Below are 21,074 nucleotides of genomic sequence, written 5' to 3' on the forward strand. Positions count from 1 at the left end.
ATGTAACATAAAACCTGTACATTTGTGGTTGATTTAGTTTATCACTTTCAAACACCACTTGATGCATACATACTGGACGTCAGTTACTTAGTCATTTGAAAGTCAAATAATTCCCCCTCCTGCCAGCATGTTTTAATCTGAACATCTGAAAACAAATCAGATTCCATGAGTAGTCAAGATTACTGAAAGATAGCAGCACATACATAATGCCGACAGCAGAGGCAGATTCATCACAAACCATTTACATGTTAAATGATACCCATACATTTTTAAACACTGGAACAGGTCATGAACGAATGATAAATGACAACATATTTGTTATAGCTGTGTTCCCTACAGCTAATGCCAATGACATCCAAACACCAACACACAAAAACACAACCCTTCGATATTTTTGTTCTACTTTGCATCATTTTACAGTATGTACTTCATTGATATTTCATTGAGAACAAGAATTAACATGAAAAAAACAGTTACAGCTTAGGCTTCAACCTGTGAACAGGTTCTAACACTTGAAAGTCAACTTCAACTGGGCTTTGTATCTAAAAAAATGAAATATTCTAATCGCACTGTCCAGTTGGGGAAACAGAGCACCAGACGGGTATCATTACATGTACATACATACTGTATACTGACAGTGAGTGTGTCAGACACAATCATCAGAACACAACATATAATCAGGACACCATCATACATGAGAAAGTGCAGGTCTGAATTACAGGGTTAATTTAACAAAGAATTACCATTCTACAGCAGGTGCCTCTGAGAAGGCCACTCATTCACGATACTGTAGCAATATGAGTAGTGGACTATATGGGATGAATATATCATGAGGAAAAAACTGTGTATCATGGCTTTAAGGATTTTATGGGGACATTTAAAGTGCTTATAAGGAAGTCTGTAATTTGAGATTTTTTTCTTTCATAGATTCCTGTTGTCCCAGTAGGAAAGGAATATATTATATCAAATATTATTTCTGAGTAAAGGCAGATAAGTCCAGCACATTGTTCGCCTAGCTTAGCAAAAAGACTAGAAACAGCTAGTGTCATCAAAAAACATCTCCCAAAGACTCCAGCGTTGTTCTTATTCGCTATTAAATTGGTCTCCAATAAATCTCAGTAAAAGACAGTACTGCTCAGGATAGGTTTCCCTGTTGCACTGGAACAGCTTTCTTACACCTACCACAGCAAATAAAAGAAAATGAGGAGTTGGTGTTGTATTTATAGATGGTTGATGTGAAGTATTTCACCATCAGCAATGAGATTCTCATTTCTTAACCTTCTATGTTGAATTTTTCATCTACAGTAAAGCAACATTTTGGATTTATCTCACAATCTATTCAAGTTAATGATGTCCCGTCCATAAAAAAAAAGTTCTAAGTAGGTGTAGATCCCCTCTTATGTATGGTATGCCGTTTGAATCTAAATAACATTTACATTTACTTAAATAAATACAATTAATTATTTCAAAATGATGTTTTTCAAGACATTTATTTATTTCACAGCACTTTTAATTCAAAATACCACATTTTATTTTTTCATGGGACTAATGTCATCTTTTGAAAAACATCATTTTGAAATTTATGTAAATGGATTCAGTTATATATTTATGTTATGCTATATATATTGCCATATATTTTTATTTCAGGGTTAATTTCATAGCCATATTTATTTATCTACCTATTAATTCATTCATTCAATTTTGACTAAGCCAGCATTCCATAAGTGGAAAGTCTGACCAGATGGCATAAAGAGTTATAGCTTTATCAGACAGTATTAAGCAGATTTGAGGAAACTCCAGCCTCCAGGCTGCATAAAGACTCATGAGACAATTCATAAATACAAAAACATAAACTCAGAAATATAAACAAAATGACAGCTACATTTTTTTTGCAGCAATAAAAATAACAGACTCACATGTCTGTCAGGGTGTCAGAGTAAAGGACAACAAAACACAGCTGTCATATCCAGATTTTTCAGCTTTCACAAGAACGAATTCTGTTGTACAGGCAGGTTTTTAAGTATGTAAGATCATATCTAAGTGGCTGAAACCTTTATCAGAAGGGGAATTTATGAGGAAGTCTTAATGCTGCTGTGGACAAATCTTTTTCCAGTGTTAGTTTGTCTCAGTAACTGTAAGAGAGTAGATCAGAGATATGGTAAAAGACATTGTAAAAATGATGAAGGAAATCAATTGGAATTTGTATAACAAAAACTAAACATTTATGTGTGTGGGATCACTGCTGAGTTTGATACGAAGGCCAAAATACTTTCTTTGCAATCCATGCATGGCTCGATCCGTAGAGATTAGTTTGGTAAGGTTGTTTTAGCTAGTCAGCTGTGAGTAGCATCATCATCATTACTACCATCTGATATCAGATCCCTCGCTAAGTAGCAGTTCCTACCATCGTATCAAGTGAAAACTTAAATACATATCAATCACATATTATTTGTAAAGCCCATATTCACAATTCAAAATCTCTCCAATAGGGCTTACAAGGTGTGATATTCTCTGCCCGTAACCCTCAGCAAGAGTGAGGAAAAACGACCTAAATAAAACCCCTTTTAACAAGGAAAAAAACGGTAAATTCAGAGAGAGACGTATGTGAGTGTGTGTGCGTGCGTATGAGAAAGATGTACCATTGTGTGTAATTTTGTATTGTTTCCTGTTAGTTTAGTGTTATTCTGTCACTTGGCATATTCCGATGACCTTTAATCTTACTCTAGTCCAACAGATCATGTGCAAATTAATATTCTATTTCGTACATTGTCCTTTGCAATTAAAATAAAATGAATGAATAAATAAATATTGTGACAATAGTTTAGCAACACTGTGTGCCGTCATCCCTCAGCTCACGAACAGCCACTTGATCCTGATGTCACATTTTTCATCACAACATATGATGATTGCATAAAATAAAAGCAGCTTCAGAGTTGTTGGAATGCGTAGATGTTTCTCTGCTTACTGAGCTAACCTGTCCCCCCCGTTTCCAGTGAAAAAACTGAAAACCCTTTGCACACTTCTGAGTGATTTAACAGGCAAAAGAGCTGGAACTGTCTGGAAATATGAAACCACAGTTGAATAAGGCAAGATAAGATATTTGTAATAAATTGTAGTCAAACTTTGCTGTATTTTTGGTCAATTTTACAGGTGAACTCATTACTCAAATACCACCATAGTAAGTTATGTAAACCGGATGTTCATTCATAAACTTGACCATTTCATGATAGAAGGATGGATTAAGTGATGTCAACACTGAGACACTCCTGTACAGTACACTCTGCGATCCTCTGTCTGAGGCATAGAGGAAGAAAAGGTTGAGGGTCTGAAAGGGAAAGCCACCTTAAAACAGAGTTCACATATGACGTCTATGGTCTAGGAAAAATATACATGTCATGATATCCCAGGATACAACCTTCCCTTGTTTGCTTATGCTTACATAAGATGCATAAATTCCCATATAAAGGGATTTGAGTGAATTACCCTTCAGGTGGGGATCAGTCTAAGATTGCATCCACCTCATCCGGGGGCCAGTCTACAGTCCACACTGGGACTGCTGCCGGTGTCTGCGAACACTACACATCTGGCTGAAGGACTGTCCACAGCGCGAGCAGCTGTAGGGCTTCTCCTGCGTGTGGACTGTGCGGTGCCTCTTCAGGTGGCTTGATGAGATGAAACTCTTCCCACAAAGTGTGCATCGATAACGCCTCTCCCCGGTGTGGATAAGGAGGTGGACCCGCAGGTTGTTGGGCTGGGCAAAGCCCTTTCCACAGTGGGTGCAAGTGTAGGGTCTCTCGCCTGTGTGCATCGGCTGGTGCAGCTCTAGGGCAGCTGCACTTGGGAAAAGACGACCACAAACTGCACAAGACACAGGATCTGTAGAAGAGGTAGCACCGCTCTTATAAGGCCGCCTCTGGCTTGTCGTTATGGCAGAAGGAGCTGAACGGGGAGGGGGTGGAGGTGGTGCAGTGACAACAGCGGCAGCGGTGGTGGCTGCAGCTGCCATGTCAAAAGAAGCAGCAAAAGCAGCCATTTCATGAGATCCACCTGTGAAAAGCATAGTTGGAGGGCAATCTAAAATGTCTCCTCCTCCCTGTGAGGGAAAGGAGGCAGAGGGGTGTCCAGTTTCTGTGTTACCCAAACCTAACTGTGCTACTGCATAAGCTGCACCAAGATGGCTGACCCTCTCCTGCATCCAGACCAGGTCAAGGCCCAGGCTGTGGAGGCGGTCGGGGCTGGGCTCATCTGATGCTACAGGGGCTGACAGCTGAGAGAGATGAAGTTCTTCTTCCATGCAATCATCTGTCTGGATCTCTGGCTTTAGAGCACCATCTGTAAGGCTCACTCCAAGTTCCCTGCGAGCAGCTCCAGGGCCCGGGAGGCCCCCACTGCTGCCTGCCAAACTGTTTCCCAGGGCCTCGATGGCTTTACGTTTGGTTCGTGGTTGGCAGGTCAGATCCACTGTGGAGTCAGTGGGAGAGGAAGAGGGTTGGTTGGTGGAGGGGGTAGAAGGGGTGATGACACTTGTGTCACCAACATTACCATGGGGGATATCTTCATTGGGCTCCACGGCTAAGGAGGTGCAGAAAGTCAGAGAGCAACAGGGTGAGTGGATTTTAAGAAAAAGAAAAAGGAACAACTCAGAGAACTGATAAATTGAATTAGGAGAGCTCAATGTACATACATGAGTATAAGAGTAAATTGGGATTAAACTTTGTAAGTGAAGTTTCACTTTTTGATTAAATGAGCTCAGAGTCTGATGATTGTTGAGCATTTTAAATGTGTTGGCAATTCAGCTGCGTTTTCACAGCAGGAACTTTCTGCAGGAAGTAGGAATCTATGCAAGCACTTTGCATTTCCACTACAGAGACCTCGGTCTAAACTAAGCCTTTTTAGGCCCAAAACAGTCCGTACACAGGGGGTAGTACCTTTATAAAAGTACAGGAACCTTTGGGGTGGGGGCTTGCAGCACTGAAGATGTGTGATTGGTCGGGTATTACACTATTTCTATCTTTGAACAGTCAATCTCTGCAATAGAAGCACAATTTGAATATCCTCCCTGCTTACTATTATTTTAATTTTGCACAATTTATATAGGATTATTATTGTTGTAGAGTCGTCTGCGTTACTGCTGCCTGTTAATTGGAGTGGAACTGTTTGTTGTAGCTATTGGTTGTTTATACCTCAGCAGGCTAATTTGCCTTATCTCCCCTAGTCTTTTGACCACAGTTGAAGTGCAAGCAAACACCAGTCTGAGGAAACATTGAGGGAAGTGGTGAAGCTAATTAGCTAGAGCTAAACCAGATAGCATTTGCTAGCAAGTTGTGATGCAACATTAGAGTAAATGTAAAGTTTGCTGTCGAAGTGGCAAGTGGAGGATCCTCCAAAACAATCCAGTCATGTTCCTCGTCATACTGGTTGTAGGAGTCAGATGTAGCCTGTGTTGTGCTTTTTGGTTACTTCTGGTTAATGGAACACATGGTGTCAGTGGTGGAAGAATAAGGTATGTCACCTGTTAACTTATTATTTTGAGCATTTGCTCTGCTTCTGCTCAAACTTTTGACAGGGTTGTTCCAAATCCAAGAGCAGAGGAGAAATATGAGAGCAGACGATCAAGAGTGCAAAGAAAGCAGCCCGAGTGAGGAGAGGGGCTGAAGCTGGAGCACAGGAAATCCGTGTGAGCAACAATATATCTGAATATATCTATATATCTGAGTGAAAGCTAACAGTTTGAGCCGAAGCAGAGCAAATTTAAGTGCAAACAGGAGCTATTTGAGTGTAAGGGCAGGGTTTTGATGGAAAGCCAAACACTGAACATAAATTCAACAAGTCATTACATGACATTGTTTTTCATTTAGCTGAAGCTTTTTTCCAAAGCGATTTACAATAAGTGCTTTCAACCATGAAGGTACAAACCCAGAACAACAAGGATCAAGAAAATACAATTTTCTACAAGAAAGCCAAACTAGTGCTATAAATTATGCGCCTCAATGCAGTGGCACCGACAAAGTTGGGCCTGTCAGGACCACACTGATACGGTAAATGCTACAATCAAACGTTTTCTTTTTAAGGCTTAGACTGTAGTCAGATTTTTAATTGAAAACGTAATTTTATAAATCACAGCACACTTGCAATGATAGTCACAATTACACTGTATCAATTGATACAGTGGCGGCTGAGGGGTAGAGTGGTCGTCCTCCAACCTGAAGGTCGGCGGTTCGATCCCCAGTCTGAACCATCTGCATGCCGAAGTGTCCTTGGGCAAGATGCTGAACCCTGAATAGCCCCCCATAGAATACAAAGTGCTGCAAGTAGATGCACTGTATGAATGTGTGTATGAATGGGTGAATGTGAAACTGTACTGTAAAGCGCTTTGAGTGGTCATCATCAGACTAGAAAAGCGCTATATAAATACAAATCCATTTACCATTTGATGAAAAAGCAGCCATGGTTTATCATGTTTCAAACTCATCAGATAACTTTAATTATTCAACTAATAAATATGGTAGTGTTGATGTAGAAAAACTGAAGTTCAGACGAGGTGTAAATGTTTCACCAATTAACATGTTCAAACTACAGTAAAGGCTGTAAACAAAGAAATTAAGCACTTACCATTTGACAGGCCACACTCTGCGCTTATGTTCACCTCCACCTTGAGGTCCAGGTTGCAGTTGTCTCTTTCCACTTTCTCCTGCTTCACCAGCGGCATCACCTTGGTTTCACTGTGCTGTGAAGGTTTACAGGACAAAAAAACCTTTTACTCTGTTACTTACTTATTGAAGAGTTTAAAATGTAGTCATGACTTTTCCTCTTTCACAATTAGATACATTTATTGTGCTACTTTTATTTACTTGTTACCAACTGATCCCAGGTCTGCTGGCTCGTTGTAATCCCCTAATGACTCCATTCATAGCAGACTTCAGCTACAGTTGCAGAATCTGATGCTCTAATAATCTGTTAATACATCAGAACTTAGATGGAACTGACAGAAAGGAGTAGGTGCAGCTGTTGTGTTTATGCTTAATGAGCTTAACCCTACAGTATATACACATAATGCATACATAATGAGTCAAAACCACTAATGCTCCTCTTGCTGCTCCTGTCGTTATGTAGATATAACAATGTAAATATTGGAGCTAAAACGTGCGGCTGACTGACGTGGTCACTTCATACAGTTACATGAATGTATTCATGTATGGAAAGACCTGGAAGTGTTGCTGTTAGACCTATGGATCAGGCCTTATCTGTGGCCGTCTTTGATGGTACCATAAACTTGGGATATTTACACTGGAAAAGGACACATGTTGATACTTTTTTACTTTTTACTTTCTGACATGATCCATCCTCATTTAGTTTGCTAATTTGTTTGTCACCTCAGTGTTATATGGGACAAAGGCAGAGGATGTGATTTAATTATTTTTACTTCAGAGTACTCTGAGAGAAGTTTTGATTATCCTCATACAGTAAATCTGTTCACCATGAAGACAACAGCCCGACTCATTCCACAGTTACTTGCTTCTCTCTAACCAATACCCAAGGTCAGGTTATAGATAAAAGGTCAAATAGCAGTACATTGTAGTATCTACACTCAGGGACTTTCATATTTAATTCAGATGCTCCAGACAGAGAGGAACCAACTCCAATTCTTTTACATATTACATCAGTGGCTAGACGTGGAAATGGTAAATGGTTTTGTATTTATATAGCGCTTTTCTAGTTTATGACCACTCAAAGTGCTTAACAGTACAGTTTTACATTCACCCATTCATACAGTGCATCTATTCGCAGCACTTTGTTATTCTATGGGGGCCATTCGGGGTTGTATTTGTTCGGGTTGTTTATTAATGTTATTTTCCCTGTCCTTTTTGTTAACAGGAAAAATAGATACTTGATTTTGTATCTATTTTTAGTATCAGCACTTGGCCTGTTCTTGGTTCACAGGAAAAAAGGAAACCTGAATTTAAATAAAAAAATTTTATTAGCACTCTGCCAGACCTTGGTTTTAAATGGACAAAAACTTGATTTTTCTTTGCTTTTGTGTCAACAGTATCCTGACATGCAGCAAAGGTTATTAAAAGACATTTTTTTTTAATGAAGTATCGATCTTTATTGTCTTTATTTTCAGTGATCACATGCCTCGAACAACCTCAAGCTAAATTTAAAAGATGTTGGCTAAATAAGAGCTATGGAGAATTTGTGTCATTCATAATCCGATTTGTCCATTAATCGTTTCAATAATCTGTGACTAATCGATTATCAGGATAGTCGTTAGTTGCAGCCCTAGTTTGTATATTGTTCCACCTTCTGGTCTCCTATGGATCAAGTCTACATTGAACTATTCTGTAAAAGACATCAGCTGCTGCCTGAGTTCTCCTTTCCCCAGCTTCCAGAAAACTTCCATCACGAATTGGCGTCACAAACAGGATCTCAACACAGCAAAGTAAGTTGCAAAATTAAAGTTATCCTTTGATTTTGCCTTAACGTGTCAGAGCTTGACAATAAAATTACTGCTATGTGGCTGTAAAAAAAATGCCAAATAATCAAAGTGTTTGCCTATTGTTTTTTATTGGACGACTGGCCTCACGGCAAAACCTCTGTGTGAAAGTTAAATCCAAATTGCTCTATCTGAATCCAAACTAAATGAGAAGAAATTAAAGCAAATGAACTCAGCTGTTGTGAAAATTGGAATTGATATATTTATAATGTCATAATGCACTGTACTAGTGGGCTTAGTCTGTACTAATTACCAGTGGTTGGTTGGTTACTGGGACGACACCAGGTCGTGCCCGGCCCAGGAATTAGATGCTGCCCGCGCCACACTGGCCATTGTGCGATCAGATACAGGTGGGGAGCCTCTGCCCATTGGGACTTTCTGGGGTGACTTTGGGTCATGCCCAGCAAAGGCAATAGCTGCCACCTGGTTGCATCCCAGGGGCTCTGGCGCAATAGCAGTAAGGCAGGGAGCCTGTGTCTGTCGGTAAAGATTAAATAAAGACTGTGCTGAAGCCCACAGCCCCCAAAAGGTGCGCTAATTTTCTGCGGGAACTTTGAGTTGCGCCCGGCACAAGCAAGAGCCGCCTCCTGGTTTCACCTGAAGGAAGAGCTCTCCGGGTCGTGGGCTGACCTGGGTGTAACTGGCCGTTTGGAAGTGAGCTTGTGTCCATCAGGAAAAGAGACTTTGTTGTGCGCCGTTTTGTAGTGTACTGTACACTGTGATAAAATACTTATATTTTGCGTACTCTAATTGTGTTCTGTATGAAACTGATAAGACGAGAAGAAGCGGACCACTTTCAGTGGGCGGTACTTAAGCAAAAACTGTTGACGTAGATCCCCTTCCATCCCTCTCCTCCAGTTGAAACAAAAACAAAAAACCCCACACAACTTAAAACTTCAAAACGTCTCCTTATTGGTGATTTGGTCAACTGAATTTGAGAGTTGGACTATTTAGACTTTAAGTCTATTTATGAAAAAAAAAATAACTTAACAGAAAATAAATAAACAAATCTCAATCTCAAAATTGAATTGAAATGACTCAATCACTTAACTCATCCTAAAGTCTGGTTTACACTGATCATTTAAAATAAAACCATTTATATTTAATCCTTAAAACTTGTATTTTCACTGTGCTTTGAACAAAATAGATGCTAATTCTACATTTATCTCACATAACTAGTATCAAAGTAGTATCAAAACTATTAAATTGGAAATTAAAAATTTGACCTTACACTCAATTAAAATAGTTGTTTTCACCTGTAAAGTTTTGTTAACTGTTTTATCCATCACCCTAATACAAAGTGCCAGCTTTAGTGGTTTTGATGTTTGCAATGAGACCTGTCTTACAGCGTTACTGCACTGGAGCATTAAATTCTACAGATAAATACAATCAATAAACTAATGGTGCACCTCGAAAACTCAAAAGTCAAAGTGATTTTTACAGACAAGTGAAACACATCCACATGTTGCTGAGGTTGTGAAATACATTTAAGAGATGGTGGCAACATGCCAGCCAAAGAGAGAAGCTGTAAGCAGCTCTCTGGACTGAGGTGTGTTGGTAGAAACCACCAGTCCTTTCAATACTCCTATCTTGCCGATTCCCGAACCAAACCAATGAGTGGAGATTTGTTCAGGATTTGCAAACTATTAATGATATCCATTGTTCAGATTAGGGATGGGCATTCGATTAAATTGTCTTAATCGATCGTCGGGAGAGTTAATGACGAATTTTCGATTAATCATTAATATTTTTATATTAAAATTCACTATTTAGAGACTGTTAAAAGGCAGTGAAAATAGAAAAAACACAGCGTGTTTCCTCATTGAGGTCCTTATTACAAGATGAACAACTCTTGTGGCAGTTAAACGGAAGCCGTTCAATGTTGCACTTGTAAATAAGCGCTGCTGTACTCTTCAGCCCCGCTGAGAGAGCAGCTAGCCGCTGAGAGCTAGCTAGATCTGACGGTTGTCGACCTCTCAGTCCGCTGGTTGCCACGTCCTCACTCCCGGAACCCCTCGACCAGACCCGGCTTTGTCCGGGTCCGAAGGGGCTAGCTTTTGAGCTAGCCTCCGCTAGCTCCGGGGGCTAGCTGCGGAGCTCGGCTTCATGTCCGCACACGGACCCTCAGTCTACAGGGAAGGGAACCCGTACAGACCCGGGTCTGGGTGAGGGGTACTGGGATTGAGGACGTAACAACAGCCGGACTGAGAGGTCGAGAACCGTCAAATCCATCTAGCTCTCAGCGGCTAGCTGCTGCTCTTTCAGCGGGGGCTTGTAAAGTATAACTCCGGGCTGCTTCCTACAGCTGCTAAAATCCTCACTGTGCTGCGTTCAGGCAACTCGGATATTCCGACCTCCTACTTGAAGAAGAGCAGTGGACTCCTCATGCGCTCATGGAGAAGTATAGCTTCGCAGTGTTGGCAGTGAACGCAACAGAATTTTGTCGATGAAAAAATAATGTCATCGACGAAATTCTTAATGATCATATAATCGATCGTTGATTAATTATGCCCATCCCTAGTTCAGATACCAATTCGGTTTTGCCTCATTGTTGCACAGATTTCTCTTAATTCCACTACGCCCAGACAGACCGTACTTGTTCAGGGAAGGTCTGGTGGTGTCTGAAGCAGATGTAAAACATGAACTGATGACTATCGCCTGCCTGGTGGCAGCACACTCCTGCTGTATGCTGATGACCTGTTGAAAGTCTCCCCGTCAAAGGACACTTGTCGCTCTTAAGGCCGATATATGCTTCTCCATTTTGACTGACACAGACAGAGGAACGCCCTCTCCAAGCACCTCAGAGAGCTCTTCGTGTACCTCTGATTTTTGTAACTATACGTGGGCATTTCGGAGAGCCTAGGGACAGCCCTTGGCTGTGATTGGTCCGCTAACGACATCATTTCCGCACGGCGTCATTGCCGGAATCTCACATTTCCGGACCTCAAACTTTCAGTCCGTATATCAGAATACCACCACTTTAAAACCCAAACACAACTACGATTCAAATATGGACAACAACATTGAAGAGCGCCTAGTGGAGAGGGGTCCGGAGTGTGTGAGGAAAGCAGGGAGAAGGCTAATAAACAAACGTGGACTTCTTCTACATATAAAGACCTCATGAGGTAGGCTTCTTTAAGCTCGTCTTCCGTTGCGCCACTTACTGTTCTGGTGGTGAATTGTTTTCAGCACCCACAGCCTTCGGAAAACCATAAGGAAAAAGAGTCCGTGGGATCCGTAGCATATTTCGGTCTTTACTCGATTTTGCTGTTCCAGAGACTTCCTGAATGTGATCACAGAGCATCCCTGGCTAAGCTACAGATCTTCTTGCCAGAGGTGACATGTTTGGGAAACGTACTGAGAGATGAACAGCGCCTTTTGTTGTCTGAGAGAGTATAAGTCTTGAACAATATGTGCCTCCATCTAAGACAAAAAAAAGGAAATTCTCTCTTTCTTGCAATGGCAAACTATTCTAGACACTAAAATTAGATGCGCTCACCACATCTAAACCCAGACAATCTTCTTGTTATTATGGATGAAGATGATGAACATTAATGTGTTGTAGTTATTGAAAACCCGAGACCAGACTTGTTACCGACACCAATACCAAATTTTTTATTAATGGAAGGGTCAGGAAACAGAAACAATCTTGCTGGCTATACTATAATAACTGATTAAGAAGTGTTGGAAGCACAAGTGTTACCCTCTGGTACCTCAAGCTGCAGAGGCATATTATAAGCCCTTACAAGAACTTGCATTCTGCCAAAAGAACAAAGTTGCAACGTTTTACACTGATTTTAGATATTTTGGTTTCTATTTAAGTAAATTATAAAGATAAGAGGTTGCCCGCAATCCCTTTTGTTCCTGTTTGCCACTGTCATGCACGGCCCGTTACAGGTTGGAAAGGGGGGTGGGGGGTTAATAAAATAATAAGATCTCAATGGTTTGCAACAGGCATCCCACAAGTTTCACACACTTAAATGGAAAGATGCATTATTTTCCAGCAAACTAGGAGAAAGAACATCACAGTGACACTAATATAATAGATAATTTGTTACATTCTTTGGGTCCCTTTATAAATATGGAAATTGATTTTTTTATACATACGAATACTTGCTAGTAACTGTAGACCAGTTTTTTAGTGGATGCCTTTGGCTATAAATAGCTCAGAGTAGGTTGAGAGGATGAAATCAACAATAAAAGAAACCCTGTCAAAAATGATGATGACCACAGGTTTGAAGTGGCCACACACAGCTTGCCTATTGTGCTGTATTCCATTTAAAGAACACCTAGTGCAAGCCCACTTTTGACACCCCATTACAAAACTCTGCTTTGGACTTTCGAGTATATTTCAGAGTATGTTCATATACAACCAACAAACTAACTCACTGCTTTTCAAAGTGGGGGTCCCGACCCCCAGGGGGCGCCAGGAGGGGTCACGGAAACTGTAAGGGAAAAGGGGGACAATGTGACAAAAAAATTAAATTATGAATTATTAAATTAAATGTTTTTTAGATCATAGTAATCACAGCATATTGAAAACTATGTGTCCTTGGATGCCAATCCTTTTTTTCTTCTAATGCCAATCTTTTAATAAAATTTTTTTAAAAACACTGCTCAAGCCAATCAGAATCTAGCAGCCGCTGCATCAGAAAGTTGCTTTGTGCCTGAGAAATAGCAAGCATTTACAGGACTGTGACCTTTTTGAGATAAATCATATATTACAATTTGTATTCAATTCAAATATAAAATTCCCAGTTTCATTATATGCTCGAGCTTATCTTTAGTTTTAATCAATTTTAGTGTTTCCTATTTGATGTAATTAATAAAGTGTTCTTATCCCAAGAGTGTGAAGGTCTAAAGCTCCGGGTCAGTTGGTATTTGCCCCACACAATATGAGTGTTTGGATTTTAAAGAGTCAGATAAAGCATGGATAGGGAACGTCTGGCAAGACTGTTTGATCCGGACTGCAAGGCAATTCATAAATACAAAACTACTTATACTACTACTTAAATACTTATACTGTACACACGCACACACACAAACAGAACGAAAGGCAATTCTTAACAATTAAGTTAATTGCTCTTTGAAAAGAGGAAATTGCATAAATATGCTAATATTATTCTTTGAGTGGTTTAAAATGGTTTAAAAGGTTATGACAATAATAGAATTTATCACAATAACCTCTGGTAAAATATATCGTCCAAAAATATGTGCTATCGTGACAGGCCTACCATAATATTTTTCATAATGCACCAAGTTAGAGGTTTCCTTGCACAGTTACACATATCCAAGCGAAATTGGTACCGTACGATGATATATCCTTAACAGAATACATATTGAATCAATCAATCAATCGAATTTTATTTGTATAGCCCATATTCACAATGAATCAAATCAAAACCTTTTGAATTGTGATTGATTATTAATAGACAAATTCTCAGTATGGCCCTCAAAGGATGTGATAAAAAACAAACATTAAATAGAAAGAAAAGAGGGTCCCCACCCTGAATTAAAGGGAAGATTTGGCGCCATACAAATCGGACTGAATTGAATGTAGAAGGTTTGAATGTGATTTGGGGTTTAAAATGTTGATTTATATTGTGTGTTTCAATAAATGTAGTAGCTCCCTTTATGTATCATTGGCCCTTATATATAATGAATACTTATCATTGATGATCATTCTGGAGCTGAGAAGGAAAAAGTATATACAACGAAGAGCAGCCCTAGCAGTTTAAAAACCCAATGGTTTGCTCAGATGACAGAAGAAGACAGAAGAAATCCTGTTGTTGTGATTCCAATTTTCCTGATAAACATTTAGGTTAATCTAATCAGATTGTTTTGACTCACAAACTGTTGTATTACATTCAAGAAATATGTCCCATTTGACCTTGTTGTGATTTTAATATTATCACGCATCTTCTGAAAACCTTGAAAATAAGCAGGACTAATTGGTTGCTGCAGAGCCCTTACTCAAATTGGCCGAGAGATGTTTGCCTGCGTAAGAGGGGGTTCAAATTAATGCTTGATGTGTGAGACCGCCATGTTGAATTTACACTGTGTTTTATCCATTGTATCATACAGCTTTTGTCATTCCTCTGGCGGTCAGATTTCCCACGATTTTTATTGTGAAGGAAGTTTTTGTTGTTCTCATGATGAAAAAGAGGGAACTGTGAGAGAATTTTCAACAGACCTCTTTCAGTAAATCTTCTCAACACGAAGGGAACAGTTTTGTTTGGTTGCAGACATCTACTGCAGTTGTTTTCAGGCTTTGTAAATCCCAATACATGTGCTAAATTAAAGTATTTGCATCTACTACTCCCAATATTTTATGCAGAAATGCCTGATATTGCATATTTATTAAGGCAAACGTACTACATGTTATTCTCAGTGCGCACCGTTAGTAGATCAGCTTGCATGTTTTTTTGCAGGTGAAATCAAGTTTGCACAGGTTTTTACACGCACAAACCTTTAGTAGATCGGGCCTATTGTGTGTTGATGTGGTTTCAGTGAAACACAGAAACATTCTGGCGATTTATCTTTACCTTTGATTTTTCTTCTGAGGAGGCATGAAGAGACACCAGAGGCTGATGGTCATCAGTTCCTGGAAAATAACACAAGACCCTGAGCAAGTACTGTCCAATGAAGCTTTTACGCCTCTACACCCTGTCTTAAAACCTAAAAACCTCCGGCAGTGGCTAAATGAAGATCCACCGTGCCTGCTTTGCTCATCACCATCTACCCTCAGATACATCCTCACTGGTTGTAAAGTAAGTCTCTCCCCAAGGTAGGTAATAGTTTGCCCTGTCAAGGTTGGCATCAGGGGTTTTGTTGCAACATCCACCTGCAAGCTCTGGATCAGGAGTAAACATCCCCAAGATGTTAGGGACCCAGGCCTGATAAGCGTGTGGTGATCCTACCTCAGAAGAATGCTTCTTGTGATTAAAAGTTCGAAACACCGGATTATTCTATGGTACACAAATGTAGATTTGTCCCCAACATCCACTGGTGGTTGGAATCTTAATTAGTGCAGAACTCATAAGGGATATTCTCCATCTTGCCCTATGTTATAAAATGGGACAGTGTTTGATACTGTTCCTGTGACATAAGGGATATTCTCGATTCTATGCTCTAAAATAAAACAAGTGCCATCATGACAACGTCCTGGAAGCCTCAGTTAGCACATTCCTTCCGACTCATGTCATCTCAGGTATATCCACTCTACAAAGGGACTGTTTCACTGAGTCTTGAAACGGAACCACTTTGATTTGAAACGGAAAATGTACTTTGTTCGAGTCCACAAAACATTTTGGGAGTTTCAGTGGGAAACAGCGTTGCCGCCAAATCCAATAAAATGTATGTCAATCAATCAATGAATCTGATTTTATTCGTATAGCCCATATTCACAAATCACAATTTGTCTCCTGGGACTTTAACAAGGTGTGACATCCTCTGCCCTTAACCCTCAACACGAGTAAGGAAAAACTACTAAAAAACCCTTTTAACAGGGTAAAAAGAAGATTGAAACCTCAGAGAGAGCCACATGTGAGGGATCCCACTCCCAGGACGGACAGAAGTGCAACAGCATCAAGATAAAGGTTTTAGCAGCATTGATAAGGGTAAACATTTTGAAGGATAACTGAATTGATGGATTATTGTCAGTAATGGTCAAGTATCTGAGGAGAAATACTATATATCAAGCAGTCCTGCTGCAATCAGTCTATGGTCAGCAGCCAGCAAGATCATGATCCACCATCAAGATCGGATGTCACTATAGTCCACAGTCATTGTCCACTGCCGCCAATTAGGATCCATCATCAGCTGCCACCTTGATCGTGGTCCACCACCAATTACAGATGCCAACACGGTAAAGGATCCGCCATTATTATCACGATGTCAATTGTAACCACTTCTTTAAATGTAAAAAAAAGGACAGAAAAACTACCTAAAATGCCTGGATACTAGTTTTTTGGTGTCATCCAAGTGTCCGGAAGCTCCGACATTCAAATTCGACTCGAAACATGTTTTAAGTCTATAAGTCAGTTACCGGATGTAGCGATGCTGACGCGCACCCCACAGGTGCCTATGATAGCTTATGTGCAGTGTGCTTGATGTTTCTGGTGTGTACGTGGGATCGCGAACGTGTGTCCAAGGAAGATAACAGTGGACATTTAGGCTAAAAACATGGTAAAAATGTAAGAGCTTCCAGACACTTGGATGACACCACAAAAGCAGTATCCAGGCATTTAAGGTAGTTTTTCTGTTTTTGGGACTAAAACACTTCACCCTCCCCTCGATCGGCAAATAAAACAATCTTAAATAAACAAACCTAGGATAAAGAACCAATAAGGCCAAAAATGTCAGTTTGATGAGTTAAGTTAACATAAGAAAAGTACTACTAAGTTAACATGCAGTCTTCATTAATGTAGGGACATAAAAAAATGTATGTTTGTCTTTTTCAGTGCACAACACATTCTTTCTTAAATTTTTATAAAAATCAAACCAGAGAAATGTATGTTGTGAAGTACCAACAGAGTGGAGTTCCTAAAATAAACTATGATCACTGCACTGCGGTTGTATGCCTCCGCCAACCGCTGCAATTTCAGTGTACATTTTTTTTCATCATTTTTTTCCAATGTGACCTTTACCCATGACCACTGAAATGCAATCACTTCATCTTTGAGTCCTGGTGACAAATGATCAAAAGAAAATCCCTCAAGTCAGGTGTTGAAATATCAAACCCAAGAGGCCAAAAACATGCATGAGGCCACAGTGACCTTGAAATCTATACAGGTCATCCGTGAGTCCAAGTTAATGCCACATGTAAATACATTTCCTGTGAGCATTGTTGATCTACTGCGTTCCAGACAACATTGCCCTTTTTAACTCCGACCACCAAAATCTAATCAGTGTGTTCTAAATTTGAAGACATTCCCTCAAGCTGATCTTAAGATATCACGTTCAAGAAAAATATAAACATACTTTGTGAGGCAACTGTGACCTTGACCTTTTTTTTCAATCCGCCTCTCCTGGCAGGTTGATAGAAAACATACAAAAGTACATAAGCCTTGACAAAAAGTAAGGTAAACTACCCCGTGATATCACAATATTAATGTAAATTTAAAGGACACAAAAAATCTATTGCCTTGTCTGTCGGTGGTGTTTATGAACTGGGGATGTTTTAATAATTAATAATTCACATTAATATTCAAATTAATTGGGATACTAATTTGAGTGAAAATCGGCTTATAACAAAAAACACTTACCGAAAGCATGACCAGCTGACTTAAAGACGGATCACATCTGTCCTGATTAATTGCCAGGTCTTAGTACCAGCTGTTAATCACACATTAGTCATGCACTAAATCATAAATATTTAAGGACACTTGAAACTATTGATTTAGACCATTAACTTGTCAGATGAAATTTTCATATTGTTACATCCAGTGGAACTGACATCTGCTGCCCATTAGAAACAATGCAGGTGTCTTCCGTATTGCCTTCACCTTTCACACCCTTTTTCTATACAATCTATGGTCTGTGCTATTGTTTTGCATCTGTTTGGAGGGATTTCTGATTATTTATGTTATTTTTGAGTCTCTTTATCAATATTTTAATCATTTTCACATTGAGCAGTTGTTTGTTTACCTATGAATCTAAGCAATGTGAACCTGAAATGTATCCTGGACCACAATGAAGCTGTGACCACCTGCTCAGCTGACATTATCTGACCTGCTACAGTTATATAGTCATAATAAAATAAAAATACTTGATTGTTTTTCTTTATAGTCACACTGGCTAAAAACATCATGATTTTTCAGAAATGAAAGATATGTTTATTTGCATATATAGGAAGAAAATGACATCTAGGATCCACTGATATGTAAAGTAATCGGTCTGATGGCTCTAAATATATAAATAATGCCGGGACACACATGCGTACTGCTGAGTGAGCGAATGGAAGGATTAGGATGAAAGCTTTTAGCGAAAATTTTATTTTCAGGCACCGTTTCTATCCAACTCACTCTCACTCACTGTATTATTGTCAGTAGCAGTGTATCAGTGTATTTTCTTTATTGATGACATCACCGCTGTAGACACCAAACAATCTGTCTTTTTTCACCTCAATAACAAACACCGTGATGTCATATTATGGCTTTTGTGTATAAATGAGGCCCTTGGTCTCTACCACCTCCTGAGGGATATATCTGTATCTTGAGCTGCTAAATTTTCCACTAAGTTCAGAAGCTTGTCTCTCAACTGCATCTGTCTGCTGTTTGCTTTACTTTTACTTTTTTCTATAGAGAATTCATGTTTGATAAAAAAGAGCAAATGATAAACAACAATTTAAATCAATAATCAATGGGGTGAGAAAATAGAAAAACGTAAATCTTGCTGTGTCACTGATATTGGCACCCTTTGCTGTAAATCAGTACGGAAACACATTATAACTCACCTGTGGTATATCACAAATAAGATTCACCTGTGATAAATTGTCTGTGCCCATGTTACATGAATAAGCCAACGAATGATGACTTTCGTGTTTTAAAAAGCCACCTGTTATTCCTTGTTCTTTGTTACAATGGTGAAGACAAAGGAGCTGTCTGAGGATTTCAGAAGGGCTATTATTAGCATACACAAGACCCTAACCCTAACCCTTGGTTTGAGTCGAAGATCATGGGTCCTCCAGCAAGACAAAGACCCAAAGCACACATCCAAAAGCACGCAGGAATGGTTGAAAAGGAAAAAATGGAATGTTTTAAAATGGCAAGCAATGAGTCCTGATCTCAATCCGATTGAAAATCTTTGGGGTGAGCTGAAATCAGCTATTGGAGAAAAGAACCCTGCAAACGTTCAGGAGCTTGAACAAATTGCAAAGGAAGAGTGGGAGAAAATACCAGCTGAGAAGTGCAAGAAGCTTATAGATGGCTACAAGAAACGTTTGGAGGCTGTCATCACTGCCAAAGGGTGTGCAACCAAATATTAAAGTGGGGTGCCGTTATTGCTGCACATGATGTTTTTTCTGTGATTTCTTTGAAATTTCAATATGCAAGTTGAAAAAACTATTTTCTTTGTTAAATCACTTTGGACCTCCAATTACAAGATCCTGATGATAAAAATTTGGTACATTTCCATTTATTTCTGAAGATATTGTACAAGTTATTCAAAAAATTTATGGGGCGCCAATAATGGTGAGCGGGACTGTACAACAGTGGGATGAACAGGAATGAACCGGGGAGCCTAGCAGCAGTAGGTCATGTGGAAACCTCATAGGAAACAACAGTGTCTACTCAACTACAGTGCAGTGGAGGCCAGTAAGATAGAATGAGCTGCAATAAGTATCATTACTCGTGTTTCATAGATCAGTTAAAGGTCATCAATAAGATCAAAATATGGGTTACCAGGTTGTGACATTCATGAAGTTATTGTGGTTTCATGTCAGTGTATATGAGGACATGTGTGTGTGCGTGTGCCCTGCCTCCCTCGGACTAATGTCTCCTCCACCGCTGGCCAGCTGCTGCCTGCCCCTATTTACCTTCGGGTGGCCTGAACTCCTCCCGCTGAATTCGTCTCCTCATCTTCCTCTGGTAGCTCCTCATCTTCACGTCCATGTCTCGTAGCTTTTGCCGCAGCGCGTCGTTCTCCTTCTCGCTCTTGTCGCGCTCCTGCTCCATTTGGGAACGCAGCGCCGCGAAGCCATCGTCAACCAGTTTACAGATCTCCGCCACCGCAGAGTTGGCCAGTATCTCTATGATCGAGGCAATCTGCGCCTGGAAGCCGACACAGTCCGCCATCATTGTCTCGGCTATGTGTTTGTGTGTGTGTGTGTGTGTGTGTGTGTGTTTGTGCGCGGACAGGTGTGCGCGTCGGGGCTCAGGTGTCAACAAATCCACACGGTGGTGTCTTATCGGAGAGACATGCAAAATACCTGAAGCCGGATTCACAGTCTGTGTATCTGTCCCAGTCTATGATCTGTCCCCTACTGTGTGCAGCTCAAGAGTTGTCTCTATGAAGTGCACGAGTCGCCCTCTGATGACGTCAGTTTGTTGTTACGCTTTAGAGCTGAGTCAGAATCTTTCCGTTCCCAACCTGACACTGATGTTACTCTGAAATCTGAAAAATCCTTGTTCTCACAGAAACATGAATCATGTTCATGTCTGATCAGAATAGTGTATGTGATGTTCCTCTGGCTTGAAGCTTCCCGTCAGGCTTTAAACTGATAGTCCACAAAACACTTTTGGAGTCTATGGGGTAAACAGTGTTAAAGATAAATGGTGGAAACCAGGAATTGCATTATTCCTTTTAGTCAAACACACCCACATTAAGAGCCACTGCCTGCACATGATGAATTAATAGACCATAACAAACATGTTCTCAATATAGACTGCCTAATATCATTTAATTCAGTCATCATCCACTCACCACTATGCCGATAGAGGGGTTGGTGAAGTGTTTGAGTCCAACACTTGGAGTTTCACGGGTAAACAGCATTGCAGTGAAATCCAATACAATTTAAGTAAATGGGGACCACTTCTTCCAATGTAAAAAAAAAGTTTAAAAAAAACTTAAAACTAAAATG

General features: G+C 40.0%; 1 protein-coding gene across 2 annotated transcripts; it reads right to left on the reverse strand.

The window, feature by feature from the left end:
• Nucleotides 1-1,621: 1,621 nt before the first annotated feature.
• LOC133023329 (zinc finger protein 316-like) lies at nucleotides 1,622-20,497 on the reverse strand. 2 transcript variants are annotated; one of them, XM_061090344.1, is made up of 5 exons: nucleotides 20,424-20,497; nucleotides 20,031-20,265; nucleotides 15,040-15,098; nucleotides 6,613-6,727; nucleotides 1,622-4,572 (listed from the first exon to the last, which is right to left on the reverse strand). In XM_061090344.1, exons 2-5 carry the CDS (start codon nucleotides 20,167-20,169, stop codon nucleotides 3,536-3,538), a joined length of 1,350 nt encoding a protein of 449 aa, XP_060946327.1. In that variant the 5' UTR covers nucleotides 20,170-20,265; nucleotides 20,424-20,497; the 3' UTR covers nucleotides 1,622-3,535. The 2 variants fall into 2 exon arrangements, with proteins under 2 accessions (XP_060946327.1, XP_060946320.1); XM_061090337.1 differs by having other exon boundaries at nucleotides 20,031-20,497.
• Between the last annotated feature and the right edge of the window lie 577 nt (nucleotides 20,498-21,074).

This window comes from Limanda limanda, chromosome 2 (assembly GCF_963576545.1).
Source record: "Limanda limanda chromosome 2, fLimLim1.1, whole genome shotgun sequence".
In the NCBI taxonomy this organism is placed as follows: domain Eukaryota; kingdom Metazoa; phylum Chordata; class Actinopteri; order Pleuronectiformes; family Pleuronectidae; genus Limanda; species Limanda limanda.